Source organism: Tursiops truncatus, chromosome 2 (assembly GCF_011762595.2).
Source record: "Tursiops truncatus isolate mTurTru1 chromosome 2, mTurTru1.mat.Y, whole genome shotgun sequence".
Taxonomy (NCBI): domain Eukaryota; kingdom Metazoa; phylum Chordata; class Mammalia; order Artiodactyla; family Delphinidae; genus Tursiops; species Tursiops truncatus.
The window spans coordinates 112,572,375-112,595,249 of record NC_047035.1 but is presented as its reverse complement, the minus strand read 5'-3'; the positions used below and the strand labels follow the sequence as shown (position 1 = coordinate 112,595,249).

At 34.9% G+C, this 22,875-nt stretch overlaps 1 protein-coding gene across 7 annotated transcripts in view; it reads right to left on the bottom strand.

The window, feature by feature from the left end:
- The window catches only part of LRRC49 (leucine rich repeat containing 49), a 126,994-nt gene that overhangs the window by 77,778 nt on the left and 26,341 nt on the right, over positions 1–22,875 (bottom strand). For all 7 annotated transcript variants that reach the window (XM_073801196.1, XM_073801197.1, XM_019949113.3 and 4 more), the window contains one exon: positions 11,658–11,719. In XM_073801196.1, the coding sequence (XP_073657297.1) occupies positions 11,658–11,719 (62 nt within the window). The remainder of the gene's footprint in view (positions 1–11,657; positions 11,720–22,875) is intronic.

Sequence of the window (22,875 nt, the reverse complement as noted above, 5' to 3'; positions counted from 1 at the left end):
AACACATGAAGGCCACTTTAGTCTTGCTTTCTGCCTGGAGGCACTTTCCAGATCACAGCACAGAGAAGGGGAGTCAAAAAGGAACAGAGGTCTCACTGGGTGGATGAAACAGAGGTCAGAGTTTGGGTCCACTGGGGCTGCTGGGATTTGAGGTGGGGGGTAGTGGAGAATAAGGAGTTGTGTAGAGAAGAAACTCCAGAAATCTGCATAGAAGTCTTTCAAGTATTTGGCTGAATATTAAGATGTACCAACACAGGGTGGCTCCGGGAAACCTACCAAAATACAACTATTAAGGGGCCATGAGATGAAAAGTGTACCTATAGGCCACACAGAGCTGGGAGACACTAGAGGTCCAACCAGACATAGTAAGAGACCACAGTGAAAACACAGTGAATACAGTTGAGGTCCCAGAAATGCTATGCCTTAGCTATTGGGCTGCTCTATATTGGGCAATGTTAAGATGTTCATATTTCTGCATGGGCAGGGCTTTCTGAGCAAAGAAAATTGGCACCTGGGTTAAAAGTGATTGCATAGGTAGAGACCTCTGGAATGACATAGAACTTTATCTCCCAGAACTAAGCAGTTACATTCTAAAGGGTATTTGACCAAGAAGCCTTCCCCATCTCTCTCTCTCTGTGTCTCTGTCTCTCTCTCCTTCTCCAGAGGGGAGGAGGTGAAGCTGTGCAAGCATCTCCTATATAAGCTCCAAAACTAATAATTTTGGGTTCCTCTGATGTGCTAGAAACTCCCCACCCTGGACATGTACGTGACATCTGCCCCATCACATAACCCTTTGAGGAAAAATGGAGCATGGGAAACCAGTGCAAAGATATTCTGCAGGTATTAATCAGTCTGCCTTTGATGTAGAAACCTTGTGTTTACTGTCAGGAAAAAATAAATATAGATATAAAGCTTATTTCTCTACTTGTAGAATAAGATTACTTTAGACCTGCCCTAAAAAAGCCTGAAAATAAGCCTCAACAGCATCAACTTGATTCTCCAGTAGTTTAACTACCTTACAGAACAAAACTCAACAATCTTTAAATTAAGACAACAAAACACAGAGTCTCAACAACATAATATCCACAATGCCAAGAATGCAATAAAACATTGCCAGATACATGAGAAAGCAAGAAAACTTAATACATACATCAAAGAGGAAAAACAGGTCACTATAAATGTCCCAGATATGACAGATGTTGGAATGTTGGAATTAGCAGACAAGGACTTTAAAACGGCATATATTTATATTTATATGTAAGAGGGCTATCTTATCTTTGCATCAGATAATTTAGAAGCTACCTGAAGCACAGTCTCAGTTCTTCTCCAAGAGCAACGTTGAATCTACTCAAATATTCAAAAAGTAACCCAATGAAATCTTAAATCACTGAGGAAAGCTTTCAGTCGGGAAGATCTTGTGACAGTTGTTTCTAATAACCCAACTGTACCATAAAATAATTTTAATTTAGCTTCCTTGTTTTATTTACTTCTTAGCATTTTATATCCCAGGGGACAGCCATGCTGAATTAGCTGCAAACTGAATCCTCAGACAACTAAATAAGATAACATGCTGAAAAGGGCTATTAAAAATTATCTATAAATATTGAAAAACATCAGCTTTAAACTTTGGTCTTATTTATTCATTAATTAAAAGAATAATAATTACATGCCTACTATGTGCCAAATATGACAGATACGATGATTAAGTTATAATTGGATATACATCAAAACAGATATTATATATAGTACTCTAAGAAGTATGGTAGAGATAATAGAAAAAGAAAATAATTCTCCTTGTTTAGTGTTTGAACTGATTTATAAAGGATAAACAAAAGTTCCTCCAGTAGATCAAATCTGAAAGTTTTGTGGTTAGCAGTACATACTTGGGGTTTTGGCGTGATTGATTTTAACCTTGTTTTTTTCCTGAAATTAACTAACCAGTTTATTCAGTCCTTTCAGTATCTGTTCACTTACCTTTGTTTTATTTTTTATTTTTATTTTTTTAAACAACAGAAATTTATTATCTCACAGTTCTAGAGGCTAGAAGTCTGAAATCAAGGTGTTGGCAGGGTTGCTTCTTTCTGAGGGCTGTGAGAGAAGGATCTGTTCTAGGCCTTTCTCTTTGACTTGTAGATAGCCATTTTTATGTTCACATGGCACTCTTCCTGCATACCTGTCTCCAAATTTCCCCTTTTTATAAGGATATCAGTCTTATTAAATTAGGGTCCACCCTAATGTCTTCCTATTAACTTGATTACCTCTGTAAAGACCATATCTTCAAATAAGGTCACATTCTGAGGTATTGGGGGTTAAGAGATCAACACAGGAATTTGGGTTGGGGTGGGGGAGTTGGGAGGTGGAATGGACGTAAATTAACCCATAACAGATATGTAAACATTTTTTTTTAGAACTTCTATTTTCATGAGAACCGAATCACTTTGCCATATACCTGAAACTAACATTGTAAATCAACTATACTGCAATGAAAACAAAACATAACATGACAAGACAAAGACAAGAAGGGAATATTACAGTCACTTACCTTTGTTTTAAATGTTTATGTTCACTGTATTTGAGACTTTTATTGCAAAATACTTCAAACCCCTTTTGGAAGTATTTTCTACAAGTACAAGGAAGAGCACTAGTGGAAGTTACCTATATACGTTAAGTTTATTTCTAAATGCATTTTGGATTTAATCTACTTATACCTTGAATTTGTAGAACAAAACAAAAAGGAAATCATAAAACACACATTGGTCTCAATTTACCATAATTGTGTTTCTGAACACCTAGAAACAATCTCCCAATATAACATACAATCATGAGTAATTTTAAGATTCAAAATTCCCCCTTAGGGCTTCCCTGGTGGCACAGTTGTTGAGAGTCCGCCTGTCGATGCAGGGGACATGGGTTCATGTCCCGGTCCGGGAAGATCCCACATGCCACGAAGCGGCTAGGCCCGTGAGCCATGGCCGCTGAACCTGTGCGTCCGGAGCCTGTGCTCCGCAACGGGAGAGGCCACAACAGTGAGAGGCCCGCGTAACGCAAAAAAAGAAAAAGAAAAAAAATTCCCCCTTAGTAATATGTACCAAAAATGTCTGCAACTTCTAGAATCTTCACATTAGTAAAACCCAAAAGGGACTTTGACACATCAGTGCCTTAAAATGTTAATTTACTGCCATGAATAGCTGTCAGCCTCTCAACTATGTATGTGTGAACCCAGTATGAGCCTATGTGTGCAAACAGCCTGCTCACAGGGTCTTAGTTTAATTTTAGTTCAAGAATCCTTCCTTTTAGAAAAACTCACACATACACACACATATAAATTACCCTTACATAAATGAAACTTTATGATTATAATAAGAATATCCAAAAAACTTCCTGTGAAGTTCCTTCATAATGATATAAATAAAATCTATAACAGCACTTGTATGAATTATTGTACCTACAGAATTAATATTTTACATGACTACAGATACTGATAGAAAGAAAGATAATAAAATAGGCTTGTAATAACAATAAAAAGTAACTGCTACCCAATAGGTTTTTCCTGCCTTTCTCTCCTTCAAAGATAACACCAAAGGAATAAAACAAATATGATAGAGGATCCCCAGTTTCCCCATAGCCTCGTACCTATTCCCCCCTTTCTTTCCTTTTTATTATCTACCACCCATGCCCTATAACTTTGACTCTTCAATAAACCACAAGGCTTGCAAAAACAGTCCTCAAAAAATACTGTTCTAATGATTATTGAGTCCTCAAGCAAGAGGCATGAAAACTAGAATAATCCACAACCTCTAATGGAGGTTAAAGTTGAAAATTGCTTCGTAGGGTAAACCACAAGATTACGTACTCAACTTGCCAAATGTCCTATAAAAGCTCTGACCCTGCTGCAGTCAGTCACCTGGTTTTCAGGTGCTCCCTGACAACACCTCTGACTGAAGCCTTTAACCTTTTGTCATGTCACTTCAGTAATTTTCTCTTGACAGTAAATTCTATATTCAACTGAGTAAACTAGAAGATATAAAGCAAATGTATTCTACACACTTTAAAATCCAGCTTAACGCAAAACACTTTTAGATTTTATAACTGTACAAAATACTATAAACATGTACAAGGCATAGAAAGTTGTTGATTTCTAATGCTCATTCATCTACAGAACTTAACAGGATAATCTTACAATTTCAAATCTTACAATTTTACTGTGTGAATAGCAGTAATGCTAGTGCCCTTAAATCAGAAAAAAACCTCCAATGTCTTCAATAATAAATACTGCCACTTGGCAAGAGTACACAGTATCACTGTGTTCATATTCCATCTGCATAGTTAGTAGTCTAACAGGAGATCAGCAAACACCTAAAATTCACAGAAATAAAAAGTCATTTTGATTACAAAAATAAAACAAGGGCAGAGGAAATTAACTAATTAAATTAGTGTAGAAAAATTCAAAGCATTTGTATTAGAACGCAATGCATTACAGACTGCACAGTCATCTAACAAACTGAATGTCCTAAAAACAATGAAGAAAATGAAGTTGGTCCATTTTAAACATTTTTATATTTTAGAATAATTTCTACTTTTGATCTCTAAAAGGAAAAGTTGCCTGTAATAACGTAATATTGGCATCAGGTATATAATAGAATTATATAAAAATTATTTTAGTAAAATTTCTATGTTTTAAATAAATTAAATTTAGATCAAATAATTACGTCAACTATGAGAATGATAAAACAAATTTATCGTACCTCAAAGTCTACTGTTCTGAAGTAGTAGAAAAAAATCTGTCATTAGTTGTGGAGACATATCTTCTCACCTATTTTTCTTCTGAAAGAATTAAAGAGCTGCAGCTAGGCTTGACCGTCAGCCACTAAGGGACTATGCCTTAGCACAGTCTGGGGGTTTTGCTCATGGTAAAGGAGTAAAACAGTAATGGATTAAAAAAAGAAAACAACTATTTTTAGAATCTGCTCTTGTAGGTTCTCTTTAGATGAAGGTCATCATATTTAGAAAAATGCAATTAAATGTTTGTCTGAAGGTGAATCACATGTCAGCCATTAGGCAAACACCTCAGGAGAAGCTAAGTAATTAAATGGATACTGATAACGAAATTTCCGCAATAAGTATGTAATCATTTCTCAAATGTAAAGCTCTTAATAGGCGGTCAGAAAAGATCTGTCAATAGGTGATTTCCTGTGTTTTATTCAGTTAGCAAGAAGATTCCTATACTGTTGGTTACCTGTTAATTTTAGTCACAAAGGAAAAAAAATGAAGGTATTCCTACAGTTTGCTGGATACTAGAACTAAGGAAAATTAATTTCCTTCAAGCTAAAATGACATAGCAACACTGTCCTACACCTCAACTACAGGACTACTTTATGTAACAACCTGAGTTCATAACAAATATCAATACATTCTGAAGGTCAGTGAAATAATTCACTCCTCAAAATATCAACTAGTACTAAAAGAGATAACTGCAAGGCAGTTAGACTTTCTCTGACTCGCCTAACATAGGTTCTTTTCTGAATATATAATTCATACAGAATGACTTACCAAGTTGAAGTACAGTTTGAGAAAAATGCAAAGAAAATGACTTCCTGATAAAGGTAAAACAATGAGCCATTTTCAGTAAAATTTTGAAAATTTTGCCCTGTAATAAAGGAAAAGTCACACCCCAAAGCTTGTAGTTCACTGATCTTTAGTTATACTATAATTACTAAAAGAGGTCACTAGACAACGTGTAAAAGCATTCCTTCCTCAAAAAAGAAAATGGAAACCTAGTTTAAAATTCTCCATGACATCATAAAGAGAAAGCAGAGTCCAAATACCATTGTCTTACTAAGGGAAGAAGGATATATGAGAGGTCTACACTGGCAGGAAGGAGTACTGTTTAAAATTTCCAGTGCATAGTGGTAAGAAGCAGCAATGATGTTTAGTGAACATCCAGCATCTCATATTGATACAAAAATAAAGAAATAGAAATATATATACATTTTCCTTGTGATGAGAACCCTTAGGATTTACTCTCTTGACAACTTTCATATATAACATACAGCAGTGTTAGACTGTTGTACATTACATCCCTAGTACACATTTATCTCATAACTGGAACTTTGTACCTTTGACTGCCTTCCTCCAATTCCTCCTCCTTCCACTCCCTGCCTCTGCTAAGCACCAATCTGATCTCTCTTCCGTTGGGTTTGTTTGTCTATTTGTTTTTGAAGTATAAATGACCATATAAATGCTCTACTGCTGCAGATACTGCAGCTCCATATTGCCTGTACCCTGGGACAAACCATATCAACGACCCTACCCTTAATACACCACTGTCTAACAGAAAGGTTTAGTTTCTATAGATTTGTCTCATATCTAGAAGTTCTTGGCAAGATTGTTACTGGCAAATCAGTATATTAACCTGGAAGCCAGAAACAACTACCAAAATAATTTTGACTGCTTAAGCCTTTAAACCTCACACGCCCAGACATTAAGCAGTCCAAAAGACTTAGTAATGATAAGAAAGAGGGCCCTCCAAAACAAGACCACACAGAAAAATCTTTATATTTGAGGGACTAAATTCCTGTTACAAATTTTCAACTAACAGCATATACGTGCTAGATGCTAGAAAGACTGTAGTGAGCAAAGCAGACATTCCTCTGCCTTCAGTCAAGTTTACAATCTAGCAGGGAGAATAATTTTAAACGAAGGTACAATTAATTATGAACACTGCAATAGTAGTAGAAATATAGGAAGCTATGAAAGCATGTAGCAAGACCCCATAGTATTTTTTAAACTTTTTAAACCCAATCTATAGTGAGAAATATATCTACAATGTAACCCAGTTCCCAAATATCTACAGTAAAATAATACACACACACACACACACACACACACACACACACACATATATGCATGGATACACCCACGTATATTGAAACTGTAACTTTTTCATGAGACAGTGTTCACCCTTACAATGCTTAACAAACTGATATTCTCTATTCTGTTTTTATTTTTCTGGTCTTGAACTAAAATTGACTAATCGACTTTAGGATCCTTGTATGGGTTCTGACTCAAAGTCTGAAAAACACAGACCAACGGTACTTTTAAGTCAGCTGCACGACTTGCTAAAGATACAAATTCCTGAGCCCCATCTAAAACTACTGAATTAGAATCCATGGAAGATGGGTTCCTGAGCATGGCATTTTAGCAGGCTCTCCAGATGATCCTTAGGCATATTAAAGTTTGAGAACCCTTGGTGTCATTTAACCTGAGATCTAAAGCATCCACAGGTGTTATTCAGACAGACAGAGGATAGAAAAAATGTTATTGTCAGAAGCCACAGTAGATGCAAAGACTGAGTGGGCAAGGGGGAGCATGATGTTTAAGGAAGTTCGGTGGAACAGGGCAAGTTCATAGGGCACTATGGGAAGACAGTGAGGATGAAGAGGTAGTCATGGTTCATTCTGCCAGCTCCCTCTTCTAGTTAGTTCCATGCCACCTCAAGGATCATACATGAGTATTCATCCTTAAAAAGGAAGGAAATTTTTACACATGCTATAACATGGATGAACTTTGAGGACATTGTGCTAAGTGGCAATGAGCCAGTCACAAAAAGACAAATACTGCATGATTCCACTTATGTGAGGTACCTAGAGTACTCAAATTCATAGAGACAGAAAGTAGAATGGTGGTTGCCAGGGGCTTGGGGAGGGAGGGATGGAGAATTATTGTTTAATGGGTATTACATTTCAGTTTTGCAAGATGAAAAGAGTTCTGCGCAACAGAAGATTGGCTGCACAAGGATGTAAATGTATTTAACACCACTGCACTGTATACTTTAAAATGGTTACGATGGTACTTTTATGAGTATTTTACCACAATTCAAAAAAAGAATATATGAGACTAAGAGTCCTGATCTGATACTTGACCTTGGCTAGTATTTGACTCCTTTCCCAATGATACTAACATCCCCTCAGTTCTGGAAGCAACAGTAACCATTCCCTTTTAGGCAAGGAAGGCACTAGAATTATAAATGCATCTTCCTTTGTTTAAAAAAAAAAAAGCTCATAAAAACTTTCTGCGTTGGAGAATGAAAGAAAAGAGAGACAGGAAAGAAGAATCAATTACAACTTAACCTAGTAATGAAGAGCAGAACTCTGCATTGCCTCTGCGGAAAAGAGATGAAACACCCTGGGTTTTGGCTACAGATCATAAACTACCTCCTGAGGGTAGTACATATTTTCCCCTGAAAAATATTTTTGTCTAAAAGCTTTTCCTTCTGAAAGGAAATTTTACATAAAATAGTAATCTTTAAGTTAACAAATATTCTTATTTTGGGGTGCCATAACTCAGTGGTTCCCAAATCTAGCATCAAACTGCACATCAGAATTCTCTGAGAAGCCTTGAAAACATACAGCTCTCTGGCCCCACTCCAAATCTACTGGAGCAGGTTACCCAGCAGTGAACCAAGGACTATGTGTTTTTAAAGCTTCCAAGGATATTTTTATGTGTAGCCTATTTGGGGAAATCACCAAAGTAAGGACAGTTATGAGAATGGCTGCCTGAGCACATGCTCTTACCTTTCTACACCCTCTCAAAATCTCTTTGAAATGACTGAACATAAAAGTATGAAAATATCCTTAGCAATACTAGAAAACCAGGAAGAGTTCCATCAGGAGACCAGAACACTAAGGAATTTCTGGAAGATATAAAGCAGATGGAATGAGTAAAACCTGAAATGAACAGGATCATTGTTAAGTAAATGTTGCCTGCAGAACCTCAGAATATTCCCTAGGATCAGAGGCAGAAAACGTTGCCAGCAGATGTGGGTCAGTTGTCCAGTAATTATCGGAGGGTTTGGTAACAATTTGCCAGCCTCTCACCCTCAAAGCAGCTGACTCCTGAATTGTCCCCAGGTTGAAAATGGTGAGGGAAGAAGGGCAGTTGTTTGGGTAAGTGCATCTGGGCCAAGACATAAAAGGAGCACCCATTCCCAGAAGGCAAGTTTCTTGTGGACATTATAAAGCAAAGTCCAACTGGGTGGATATCCTTCCTCCTCCCTCCTATATCCTCTGCAGACAGAGACCTTATAACTTGCATTCACAGTGATATTTCTAACCTATGTTGAGGAAACAATTCATCCGGATTCTCATTTATAAATAAGAACTGCCATCCAAATAAGCGTAGAACAAATGAACAAAAGAAAGACAGCATTTTTGTTTTGTTTAGTTTAAAGAACAAATACAGGCAACGGGAAAAAAATAAATTTTAGAAATTAAAAAAGAACTTTATCTCATTCATAAAACAAGAGTAAGCCATTAGAGAAAAAAATGCAGACTACTTGGAAATTAAGATCATGAGAGCCAAGAAAAACAAAACAAATCAAGCAGACAACAGCACCTCAGAAGAGCTGAATAATGAAATGAACACATCTGAAGAATGAAGTAGATATAACCAATCCTCTTGATTAGCCACAGAATATTTCTCTCAGGGTAATTATTATAAAATGTACTTTGGCAGGTCCCTCCAGCATTCCATGAGCTGGAGGAAGACCTGAGGCTAGTATAGGGGTAGGGGAGCAGAAGGGCAAGCATCTCACTGCAGGTGCCCAGAGGTTGGACCTAGTGAGTCCACTCTGAGCTTTCTGCATCTACTTTGCCCAGGTTGCGCCCTTACCTGGAATGTCCAAATACCCTTCACTTTACTAAAGGTAAAGTGAGCTTTAGAGCTCAGCCCAGGGACCATCTCCTTCTAGGAAGGCTTCCTTTACTTCCCTTCCCCACAGTGATTTACATTTTCTAGTATCTCTGCGTATTACCACAACTAAGTTTAACTCACTGTATTATAATTACCTATTCGTGTCTCTGTCCTCCTCATGCTCTGAGGGATATTTTGACCAGAGGCACTGGTTCTATTCAGATACACAGACGTGGATATATGTCATTCATTCTCTAAATATATCTTGCATGCCTACTAGCAGAACTAAATGCACTGTTCTAATATCTGCAGGAAAACATACAAAAATGGTTCTGTCCACCAAGACCATGGTCAACCTACCATTAAATAGGTACCTATTTATCCCAAGTTGAAGCTCTCTGAATGCAGTAGGGTGCCATCACATTTTGGAACTTTCTGAATTTCCACCAGGTAATAGTTTATGCAAATGGACCTCTAAGAATCCAACAACTTGGTCAAAACCAAAAAGCCCTACTATGTAATCCGGAGAAAGTCCTAAAAGGTACTTTTACCTTTATATACCGCTATTTCTGCTCTTCTTGTATGTTATTCCTGGGTCACTGAACTGTAAAATTAGGCAACTGTATCAAGCCAGGACTATAGCAGGACACGTGGGACATGAGGATACCATAATTATCACTACAGATCATCTACTTTCCCAGCTAGCTGAGATATTTATGCCTTAAGTAAAGCTCATGGAAATGTTTTCAAGGCTTGCACTCTCCTCCCAGATCCAATATATTCTCTATACCATCTCCTGGGCCACAGGCATCAACAGGAACAGAGCAGAAAATGTACTTGACCTCAGAAGCAGATCACCTGGAAGCACTAGGGGAGGGTAGAGGGCTAAGCCTATGTAGAAACACAAAGAAAGCAATCAGTAAGAAAATGAAAGCCCTGGAACAGCCTTCAACCTAAACTGAAGAGAATATTAGAAGTTTTTCAGAAAACTTTAGAAGCGTAGTAAGAGAATAATTATGGGTATTTCCTTTGAAACAACGCCTATATGCAAAATTCACCATCCAGATTTAATCTCTACCTTTTAGAGATACAGTACAGGGATGTGGGGTTAACATAGGAAACAGAGCAAACAGAAAATGTGCAAAAGCTCAACTGGTTTTTCATAATCAGAAACATAGACCTAGAGCTCAGGAAAAGATGTGCTCGTAACACTTTTATACTTAGTTCTGACCCTCCTATAAAAGTAGGTTCAGAGAACAGTCTTGAAGTGAAACTAAAGAACTGAGGGGCAAAGGGGAAGGAGAAGGAGAGAATTAGGAAAGGGTAGCTACTCCTTCTGCATTGAAAAGTCTGACTGCCCGTCTCAGCTCCAGTTCTGAAATCTTCCATATTGACACTGAACGATGTGTCATCACAATAGAAAGGATGATATGCTTCAAATCTTTAGAAAACAAAACTTATACATTTATATATTCTAATATACAGTCTTCTAGCTGCATTAGTTCTCTAAGTAGGGATACCAAGTTAGAAGTTATGGCCTAATATGCAAGTGGCTTAGTGACAAACATAGCCTGCTATGTCAAAATTGCTTAGTAGCTACACAGATTGTACATGATAATTTATGAAAGAAATTCTAATTCAACTGACTAGTGCAGTTAAGCGTCAAACAAAGGACAGCAAAATATATGTTGAAGTTTCCACGTACATGTTTTACAAAGGAACAACTCTAAAGTATAATTATAAAAAACACATTATACGAATTTCATCATTTTAGCATCAGAGTCACTAATATACACAAGAGCTTTGTTTTTCCACAAAGAACTTTGTCACAGACAGCCCTATCATTTTCCAACTTAAAATCTTACATGCCAATAAATTACTCCAAGGTATTTACAATCTTGATTTAAAGCACTAGAACCCACACAATCAAGTTATTAATAAATGACAAGTTGGGAGTTTCCACTTACGTAGATATATTGTTGAAGCTGAGAAACAGACGTTGGAGGCAGGGCAAATTATCCACATCTCTCTAGAAGGAAACAGAAAGTAAAAATTTACCAGCTGAAAGAAGAAAAATATTAAAAAATGTCTTCTTGCTCAGCTGTTGAAATATATAGTCATTTCTATTTACTGCAACCTTGCTAGACCACTGATTTCTACTGGAGATGGAGCTCCATTCTTCTACACTGCAGATTAAATGGGAGGGTTTCAGTACATCCGCAGAACAAGCTGCACCACTCACAAGGTAAAAAGCACTGAAGAGAACAGAGGGAGATGCTGCTGCTGCTAGCCTCTTCGAGCATGCTTTTGGGAAAGGAGCCAAAATGCTACTTCAGCATTTCAACTGTAGCACAAATACAGTATGACCAAACATTTGTTAAACCTCACTCCTAAAAAGAAGCTACTCAAATGCTTTAAATTTTAAGTTTATGCAACCAGCTTTCCAAACAGTACTGAGAATTTCAAAGCTACTTACCTCTCTATTCTCAAACCCACAGAAATAGACCACTCAGTTACAAGTGAACCAGTACACTGACAATTCCCCTGTAACACTAAAAGTAGATCATAATAAGTGACAACGGAGGGCATCGTTAAGGACAAATTCCAATCTAAGCAAGAATCAGAGACTCTTACAATTGGAAATCTATGCTGTTCTGTTTAGGTGCAGCACCCCTGAGCAAAACACTGCTGTTTAAACATAGTTACCTTTAGCAAATATTGAAATATTTGGGCCCAAATGATTTTTTACTAATTTTAGTAAGCGAAAAGACACAAACCTTCTGAAAAGTATGACATATTCTGGAATACCAGAATCTTGAGAGGAAGCTTAGTAATTACCTATATTATTCACATAAGAAAAAGTAAACAGTTGAGGTTGTCACAGGGGCAGCGTGGAAGAGGGGTGGAAAGGTGACCCAAGACACATACTGTCATATATACAAAAGCCAAGGAAGGACAAGATTCCAGTCATCCTGACTTCCAATGCTCTGCTCTTCAAAATACTACACATAGTGCTACTTTCATATTAAATGTTTTTCATTTTTAAGGGCAATATTGTTTAAAATAATTCCTAGTTATATGAGATTGAATGATGCTAATAAAAGTATGTACATTTTAAATATTATTGTGACCAATATTTAAACCCAATCAAAACTTGTTTTACTGTTTGTGCATAAGTCATCATCTTTTTTCCTCCCTCCTTTTCTTCCTCCCTTTTAAAACTACCATTATTTCCAAGACCCAATAAAAATTCAGGCAATTCATTAAAATTACAGACAAGATCAGCTTTTCCATAAACAGTTCATTGATTTATTTTTAAAAGCTTGTTATACCAAGAAACCATAAAAGTGATAGAATTGTGGCAGAGCCACGTCTCACTGATTTTTGAGAGGACGTAGGAGAAATGAATCTGGCTTAAGACATTCTCCCACATAGCTTCCCTTGTGTACCATTCTTCAACCTCCTCTCAACCCCTTAGACCCTAATCCATGTAAAAGAAATACAACTACCAGTGATCAAAACACTGGCTATGTATACCGTTCACTTGGCATTACCATTCTCAGGCCCACCCCTGAAAAGCCTGTTCCACAGATGTGAGTTAGTGATTTTGAGAGTTTTTCAACCATGGTCAAAGAATAAGTCTTCAGAAAACAGTAAGACAATCAAATTTGCCTCACTGGGTGATAGGCTCTATATATTGGCAAACTTCTTGAATCATCTCCACCAGCTACCTCTCTCTGATATTCCCAGAATAAGAGTAGAGTGGGCGAGGGGAGGAGAGCTGGATTACCTCTTTTTGTTCCAGGGCCCTAATTTCCAAAGGAAAGGGTAGCTTGCTTCCTATCTGGTCTCTAGAAGTTTAGAGTCACAGCCAGATTGAAAGCCTTCTCTGTTTGAGGAATCCCTCTTCTCCTAAATTCTTTCTGGAACCTACGTGAGATATTTCTGGGCATAAACATTGTTTGCTGACATCTAACTGGTTGAAACTGAGAAGCAGTAGTCGGAATCTCCTTTGAATCAAGGCACCTTAAAAAAAAATACACTTGTCTCTTTGAGCCCCAGCCTACCACCTTCAAAGACTACAGACACACAGATGCCTTTCAAGACATAATATTTTTGCTATTAAAATATAAACTCAAATTACATCAGGTATAAATTGTGAGAAAAGGGTTTTTAAGTTTATTTGATTATAGTGTTTTGTACTTATCTTCATTTAAGAAACAAAATTTTACCATAAGTTTTTATCAAATTTTCAAAATTATTAACTCTCATTACCTGATACAGCTATAAAAAATATTCGCAAGTTGAAAAACTAAAAATCAGAATTCAACTACACATACCCCAAAACCAGTTTAGTAGATAGCCTCTCCAGAACTTTAAAAAGCAAAATAATTACCCACAGTAATTTTTGTTGTTCCAAATTTCATTCCTATAAGAAAACTGTAACTGTAATTTTTCTAGCAATTCTAAGATATACTTTGTAAGGAATTTCTAGCATTACAATAGACAAAAAGAAAACATCCTATTGATCGTATCAATTATCTATGCATGAGTTATTTACAGAAAAAAAAAAAAGATTGCTGAAAGCTACTAGAAGATGGTTGCTCTAATATGAGAGTAAACCAAAGATGTAGAAACATAAGATCCAGAAATTTGATTCACTACTGGAGGGAGGCAAGAGAAATCCAAGGAAGTCATCTCCATAGAAGGCCTAAGAGCAAACAGCCTACATTAGAGACAGAGGACGGAGGGCTCCAGAAGGGGTATCTTTGAAGAGAGAAAATGAAACATAGATTACCTGAGATCTTTGCCAATACAGAGAAGAATTTTAGAGTTCTCTTGGGAAGTTTGGACATTAATTAATGGTACTTCAATAGAACCTTCAATTAATGGGAGAAGTGAGACAGTTATTAATGCCAGAGAAAACAAAAATGTAACATAATGGTCCAATATTCACTTTGAAAAGCTCATCTTGCTGTGCCAGACAATCCTAATCTATTATATCATAGATTCATCAATCTGAAGCCACTGCACTGAAAGACCCACCTTAAACCAGACCCCCAAGAAATCTCAAAAATCAATATCTTGCCTTAGCCCTTAAAGACATGACTAAGACTATGTCAGGGAAATGTGCTCTTCTTGCCAATAAGTAATAATCTCAGTTTTTCTTTATCAGCAGGTTATTCTGGTGCCACTTTGGGGAAGCCAGCACTCAATAATCTGCTTATCAAAAATATATATAATTATTTTGGAATAATTGGGAAAGGAGAAATAAGGGGTTAAAGATAATTTAAGAAAGCTAAATCCTCATAACTGAGAAAAAGTCAGCACATTTATTTCACTGTCAAGTATCAAACACTACCAGAAATTCTTTTCTGGAGGTAACTATTTCACAGGCAGTGAAACTATTGCAAAGAGGCAATAACATACCTAAGATAAGAAAAAGAAGATGAAATAAAGTATTTACATATAGGGGAATATTTATAGCTCCTCTGTTAACCTTCTCTTAGTGTCAAATTTATTATATTTAACAAAACACGATTCCAGAATCACATTCAAAATATGTTTTAAAGTAAGACTCAAAACCATTTTATATATTTAAAAAATATAATCCTTTAAAAATACCTTAAAAATTACTTACTACAAGATTATGAGAGGATTATAATTCTTTATTTTTCAAAAGAATAATGACCTGCTGTTTTAGAAACGTGCTTGTCCTACTCAACTCAGAGAGTTTTCCATATTCCTAAACTTCACAAAAGAACTAACTGATTCAGCAATCTGACTATGTGTAGAACATCTATTACTGGAGCTATTTTTAGAGCAGCCTCCTGCAGAGGAATAAGGAAGAAGAAGGGTGAAGAGATAGAGGCTTTGGCACTCATCAAGGAGCACAAAGATGACTATAATAAAATCACAGCTACTCTCATTTTGTTATCTATTCTGTTATACAAAAAAGTCAGAGTTAAAATATGTATGGGTAATTATTTTAATTTTGAGAAGTAAAAACAGATTTATTAACAAAGCACTGAATAAGTTTGAAAAAAAACAAAGAAAAAAGTATTCTTTTCTATAAAAAGCTTTATAAAATTAATTCCAAAATAACTACTTGCTATAGCCATCACTTTGTAACACAGACACATATTATATGAGGAATAATGTGTAAACCGGCACATCAACAACTCATCACACTTTTATTTGCCATGGAAAAAGTCCGTTATCTGCCTCTATTATCCAAAGGCATTAATATGTGTACCTACTTTTTATATTTATTTACTACTCATTACATGACAATAGATATAAGTCAATCTAGCTGCAAGCTACTCTTTCAGGCTGATTTTCTTCTATACACTGTTGTAATTCCCCCCAAATAAAAAGGAACTAAAAACCAGATTAATAAACACGCACTGATGCTCTGACTAAGAGATTTCTAGTCTTTATAATCTAAGAGAGCTAGATATAACAGCTATGAGGAAAAATAGAAAACGTCTCAATTTCACAATCATAGGCCTTTCCACATCTGAATTTTTAGTTCAAATTTACATCACATGCATGATCTAACAAGACTCCTCATAAAAAGGGTCCCCAGCATTCTTGCCCCCACCACTCCTGGCGAAACTCACTGGAAAGACACAAACTCAATTCAGATTTTACGGCATTTGGACGATCCCAAATGATCAAGTTACGGGAAAAAATTACTGTGAGCAAGAGTAAGCATAAATTTTAGGCAACAAATGTAGAATTACCAAAAACTTAAGAAAATATAATAACTTGATAAAGACTATGGAATATCTATGTTTAAAATTATTAGAGAAATAAAATGAATCAAAACATGAGGAAAAAAAGATGCTATAAATAAAGGTATCTGGGCTTTTTTTTTCTTTTTTAATCCATGCAGAACTTCTAGAAACAAAAAATTATGGTCATTATTAAAAACTCATGGATGGACTGAAAATCAGATTAGACAAAACTGAGGAGAAAGTTAGTGAACTGAAAGATAGCATTAAAGAAGTAAAAATCATGCAGAAATGTAGCAGAGAAAAATAAGAATGACGGAAATTTTAAGAAACAAAACTAGAACAAGAAGGTCCATACCATGTCTAGCAGGTGTGTAAGAAGTAGAAAAAGAGAAAGTGGGAGAAGGCAATATTTGAAAATATAAAGGCTCAGAATGTTCCCATAATTAGTGAAAGAAATGAATCTGCAGATTCATAAAACACAAATATTAGGTATGGTAATAAAATTACCGTATTTAATCAAATCTAAGATACCATCTCACAATTATTTTATGTAACACCTGGTGAAAATAAATTTATGATTAACCAATAATAAAATATCACTTTGAATTTTTATTTCATTATTACTGAAAGAGCTCTTTTAGATTTACTTAACCATACTTTTAACCAAATATCATTCTTATTCACACATAAAATCTAAGCAAATTAAATTCATTAAATTAATGATCTCCCCAAATATCTCCATGTATTATAAAGCTAGAGTTATTAGACAGTATAGTCTTGGCATAATGGTAGACAAATAGATGTAACAGAACAGAAGGTTCAGAAAAAGACTCATTTGATTATAACTCAATTTTGAAAAAGAAACCAATTTAATTCAATGGGGAAAGCAAGGTCTTTTGAATAAAAGGCAATGGAGCAAACAGACATCCCTATTTGGGAAAAATGAATCATGACCTCTACATCTCACACCATACACAAAATTTAATTAAAGGTGGATGACAGACATAAAATGAAGGTAAAACTATAAGCCTTCTGGAAAAAAACAGAGGAGAACATAGTTATGATATTGGGATAAGCAAAGACTTTCTAGACAAGACAAAAAAGGCACTAATGATAAAAGAAAACAAATTGATAAATTGTATGTCACTAAAATTTAAAGCTTTTACACATCAAAAACATTGTTAAGAAAGCAAAAAGGAAGCCATGCAGAAAATACATTCAATACATATATAAAACAAAGGACTGAATCTAGAATAAAGATCCACCACACGCAAGGATAAAAAGATAACCCATTTTCTTTAAATGGGCAAAAGACTTGAACTGATACTTCACAAAGGGATATGCCAGGATGGCCAATAAGTAATTGGAGAGATGCTCAGTATCATTAGTCACTAAGTAACTGCAAATTAAAACTACAATGAAAATCATAGTATCACTAAACTTATAAAGACTGTCAATGTCAAATGTTGGCAAGGATGTGGAGCAATTAGAATTCTCACTTATTGCTGGTGGGAGTGTAAAATGGTATAATCACTTTATAAAATTGTTCAGCAGTTTCTAATAAATTTAGACACCCAGCTACCTCATGGCTCAGTAATGATACACCTACATATTTATGTAAGAGAAATGAGTATATGTCCACCAAAGTAAATATATAAATAAAAGACCACAAGAATATTCATAGCAGCTTTATTTGTTAAAGCCAAAAATTGTAAATACCGGGGCTTCCCTGGTGGCGCAGTGGTTGGGAGTCCGCCTGCCGATGCAGGGTACACGGGTTCGTGCCCCGGTCCCAGAAGATCCCACATGCCGCGGAGCGGCTGGGCCCGTGAGCCATGGCCGCTGAGCCTGCGCATCCGGAGCCTGTGCTCCGCAACGGGAAAAGCCACAACAGTGAGAGGACCGCGTATCGCGCAAAAAAAAAAAAAAAAAAAAAACCAAACTGAATGCAATGTATGATCTTGGATTTTCTTTTGCTATAAAGGACACTACTGAGATAATTGGGAAAATCTGAATGGGAACTATAGATCTGATATTAGTATCAGATCAATGTTAATTTCTTGATTTTGATAATATGGTTATGTAAAAGAATTCCTTGTTTTTAGGAAATACACACTAAAGTATATGAAAATAAAGAAGCATTATGTCTACAACTTTTAAATGGTTCAGAAAAAATATATATATATATTTTATACATATATATTTATATGTATAAAATATATACATAGAGAGAGAGATTGGTAGTTATAAAGAGAAGGGAAAAAAGAGAATGATCAAGAGAGAGGATAAAGCAAATGTACTAAAATGTTATCATTTAAGGACTCTGAGTGAAGGGTACTGGGAATTCTTTATACTATTGCTGCAGCAGTTTCCGAAATTATGTCAAAATTTTAAATTTTAAAAAGGTTAAGGGATCAAAAACATATACCAGGAAAAAAACAACCAAAAGAAAGCTGATATTAACATTAGACTAAATAAATGTTAAGGCAAGAAGTATTGTTAGCTTCATGATATATACTACATACTTAGAACGGTGCTTGGCATGTAGCCCACGCTGATAAAATACTTACAAAATGAAGGAGTTAGTAATAAAGGCAGTTAATACATAATTATAAAAGAAACAATCTACCAGGAAGATACATCAATTTAAATCTTGTAAGCACCTAGAAACATAGCTTTCAATACTGACCACGTACTAGGCAAATATACTGATAGTAAGTATTGACTATAAATAGTAACTGCACACTAGGCAATAAAGCAAACCTTAACACAAACCAATTACATATAATCAACATTCACTGGCCACAATGCAATTAAATTAGAAAAGAATGACAAAAAAAGAGTAATAAATCCATACATATCAAAAAGTTTAAATACACTTTTAAATATGCACTTGGATCAAAGAAATAATGGAACTTAGAAAATATTTAGAACTAAATAATAATAAAAATACTAAATTTCAAAACTTCTTTGAAGAAGCTGAAGTGGCAGTTAGAGGGAAATTTATAGCCTTATATGCTTACATCAAAAAATAAAAAAGACTGAAAACCAATGTATCAAATAACTAACACAAAACTTTAGAGAGAAAAATTTTTAAATAGAGGAACTAAGAAAGATAAGAACAAAAGTCAAAAAAATAATATTTTTAAAAGCTGTAAGAGGGGTTCAAGAAAGCTAAAAGCTGGTTCTTTGAAACTACTAGTAAGATAAACTTCAGACAATACTGATCAAGAAAAAAGAAAGTATAAATAAGCATATTAGAAGTCACAAGAGGAACAAGACTATAGATAGAGCAGTCAAAAAATAAAATAAGAATTTAGATGAAAGGAAACTACAACGTATCAAAACTGATGTCCACTATTACACTGAGTCAACGGTTTAAAACCATGCAGACTATTTTACAAGAAAAATTCTACCAAAATACTCAAGGAACAGATCATCTTTATCTCATATAAGCTGAGATTTATACCAAACAGGAAATCAAAATAGGGAATCACAGAATATTAAAACAGGAAGCACTCTTCAACTTATTTTATGAGGTCAGTATGACCTTGATAGCAGAAAAGAACAATAAAAAGAAATTACAGGCCAATATCATTTATTAACATAGTTGTGAATATTGTGAATCAAATATTACCAAACAAAAAAGGAATGTGTATGCTATATAGCCCATAACATACATAACAACCCAAAATGCTAGAATGACTTATCATTACAAAAATCTTGTAATATAATTTTCAAAATTAAGTTTAAAGAAGAATCCATATGATCAGTCTAAGGATTGTAGAAAAATTATTGAATAAAATCCAACAACCATTCATAATATAAACTCTAAGCAAACTAAAAATAGAGGACAATTTCTTCAGACTGATAAATGGCAGTTAGCAAACATAGACAGTGACGCATTTCCTTTAAAATCAGGAATAAGGCAAGGATGACCACTTTTGTTTCTTTATTCAACTTTGTACTAAAGGTTAAATCAAACTTCAGTCTAGCTCAATCAAATAAGTAGAAACAAAATATATAATGATTAAAGAAAAACTACCATTGTTCAAAAAAAATTATAATTGTCTAACCAGAAAATCTAAGGTAATCTACAGACACATTATTAGAATTGTTAAGTGTCTGAGCAAGGTTTCTGGATTTAAGGTCAATGAACCAACTGTGGTTCCATATACTAATAACAGTAAGAAATCTATTTCTGACCAAAAAAATTTACAATGACAACAGAAAAGTATAAGATATATGGAAGATATCTAACAAAAAACAAATAAGTGTTCTATGGAGAAAAGCATAAAAATCATCAGATGAGACATATGAATTGAGAAATGTGCTCTAGTCATACTATGCCATTCATATTAATATACCATGTTCACATTATGATATTGAGCCTGCAATGTCATAAAAACGTCAGCTGTCTTCAATTTAAAAGATAGTCCAATCAAACAGACCAGTAGGGTTATTCGTGAAACTTAACATGCTATTTTCAGAGTGTATACAGAAAAAGAAAAGACCAAGATAATTTTTTTTTAAAGGAAGGAAGGCTGGGAAAGGAAGGAAAGGGAAAGGAAGATTGGGGACCTCATTCTACTAGCTCTTAGAACATAAGAGAAAGTTATAGTTATTACGACAGTGTTATATTGGAACATGGATAGAGACCAAATAAACAGACCAGAGAGGCCAGGCACAGACCCATGCATGTGTGGATATTTAATTTGCTAAATTAAGATACTGCCAAGGGGAGCGGGAAGAACAAAAATAATTCACTTTTCAATAAAACGTGCTGGGACAATTGGTAATCCATGAGAAAAAAAAAAAAAAAGAAATTGGATTTCAACTGCACATCACAAGCAAAAGTGAATTCCAAATAGATGAAACACCTCTATGTGAAGAATAACTTTAAAACTCTTGTTAGACAACACAGAAAAATACCTTTATGTCCTCAGCCCATAAGAAAGGATTTTTCAAACAAAAAGAAGAAACAATAAAGGAAACTATTGATGATTTTTACTTCTGTTTCTCAAAAGACAGCAGAAACAAAAGAAATACTACAGATCAATATGAAAAAGAAGAAAAAAGTTATTACAGTGGGCAAAGGATAAGGCTATTTGCAGAAGAGGCAATCTCAATATCAAAAATGAAAAAAAGATGAAAGGCGTTCAATCTCATTGGAAATTAAAATTAAAATCTCAATATAATATATACAATTTTATAGTTACAAGACTGGCAGAAATGAAAAGGTCTGACAACATCAAGTGTCACTAAGGTTGTGAGGTTAAAGGAACCCTCGGGTAATGCTGATGGGAATGTAATTTGGTACAACCACTTTGAGAAAAACGTGGTGCTAGCTGATAAAATGAAATGATGTGCATAATCCTGGCACCCAGCAATGCTTCTCCAAAGTATCCACCACTGAGCATTATTTTTCACATGCAGGTTGCAACTAATTTTTCATTCGTCAAGAAATCAATTCAGTAGATTGAGACTAACTTTTTGTGAGACCAACATTTTTTAATGAGATAGAATAGACTAGGATATACCAGAATGGATTGCAGTAAGGGTAGGTATAGTCATGAAATGCTTGTTTCCATTATTTATAATGTACTCATATAAATATGTATTTAATTACTGGGTTTCAATGTAAATTTTATTTACTACCATAGATTATGGGTAAAAAATGTCTGAAAGACACTGTCCTGGAGAAATTGTTATAATTATGCACAAAAAAGATGTACAAAAATGTTATTTCTTCTTAACAACAAAAAATTAGAAATAATATTAATGTCCATAAAGAGAAGAATAAATATTTAGTTACAATCACACAGTGGGATACTATATAACAATGGAAATTAGTGAACTGGAGCTACAGGTATCAACATAGATAAATCTCAAAGCATAATAAAAGTAACTTACAGAAGATATGTACAGTTTGATGATATCATTTACAGAACACTTAAAAGCATGCAAAATAATGATTTCATTGTTTAGGGGTATATATATGGGATTGTTTAGGGATATATACAGGAAAAGGAAAAAGACATGCATAGGAATAAACACCAAATTCATAACTGTGGTTACCTCTGCAAAGGAGGGAGGGAATGTGTTGGAGGAGGGTTACATAGTAGGCCTCAAATATATTTAAAAGGTTTTTATTTATTAAGTTCATTGGTGGACATACAAATGTTTGTAATATTATTTCCTATTCTTTGGGAATGTCTGAAATGTTTCATAGTTTTTTAAAAGGGAAAGATATCATATAAACTTAAAAGACATTTGGCTAGAAATTTATAAAGTTTCCAAGAAAAAGATCAGTGAATTTAATACAATAAACAATGACTTTTCTATATAGAAAATACCAGTGAAGAAGGTTTCTGATAAGATGGTAAAGTAGATAATGCCTTTGTTTCATCTCCTTCCCAAGATTCAATGGGTGAAACAAACATAA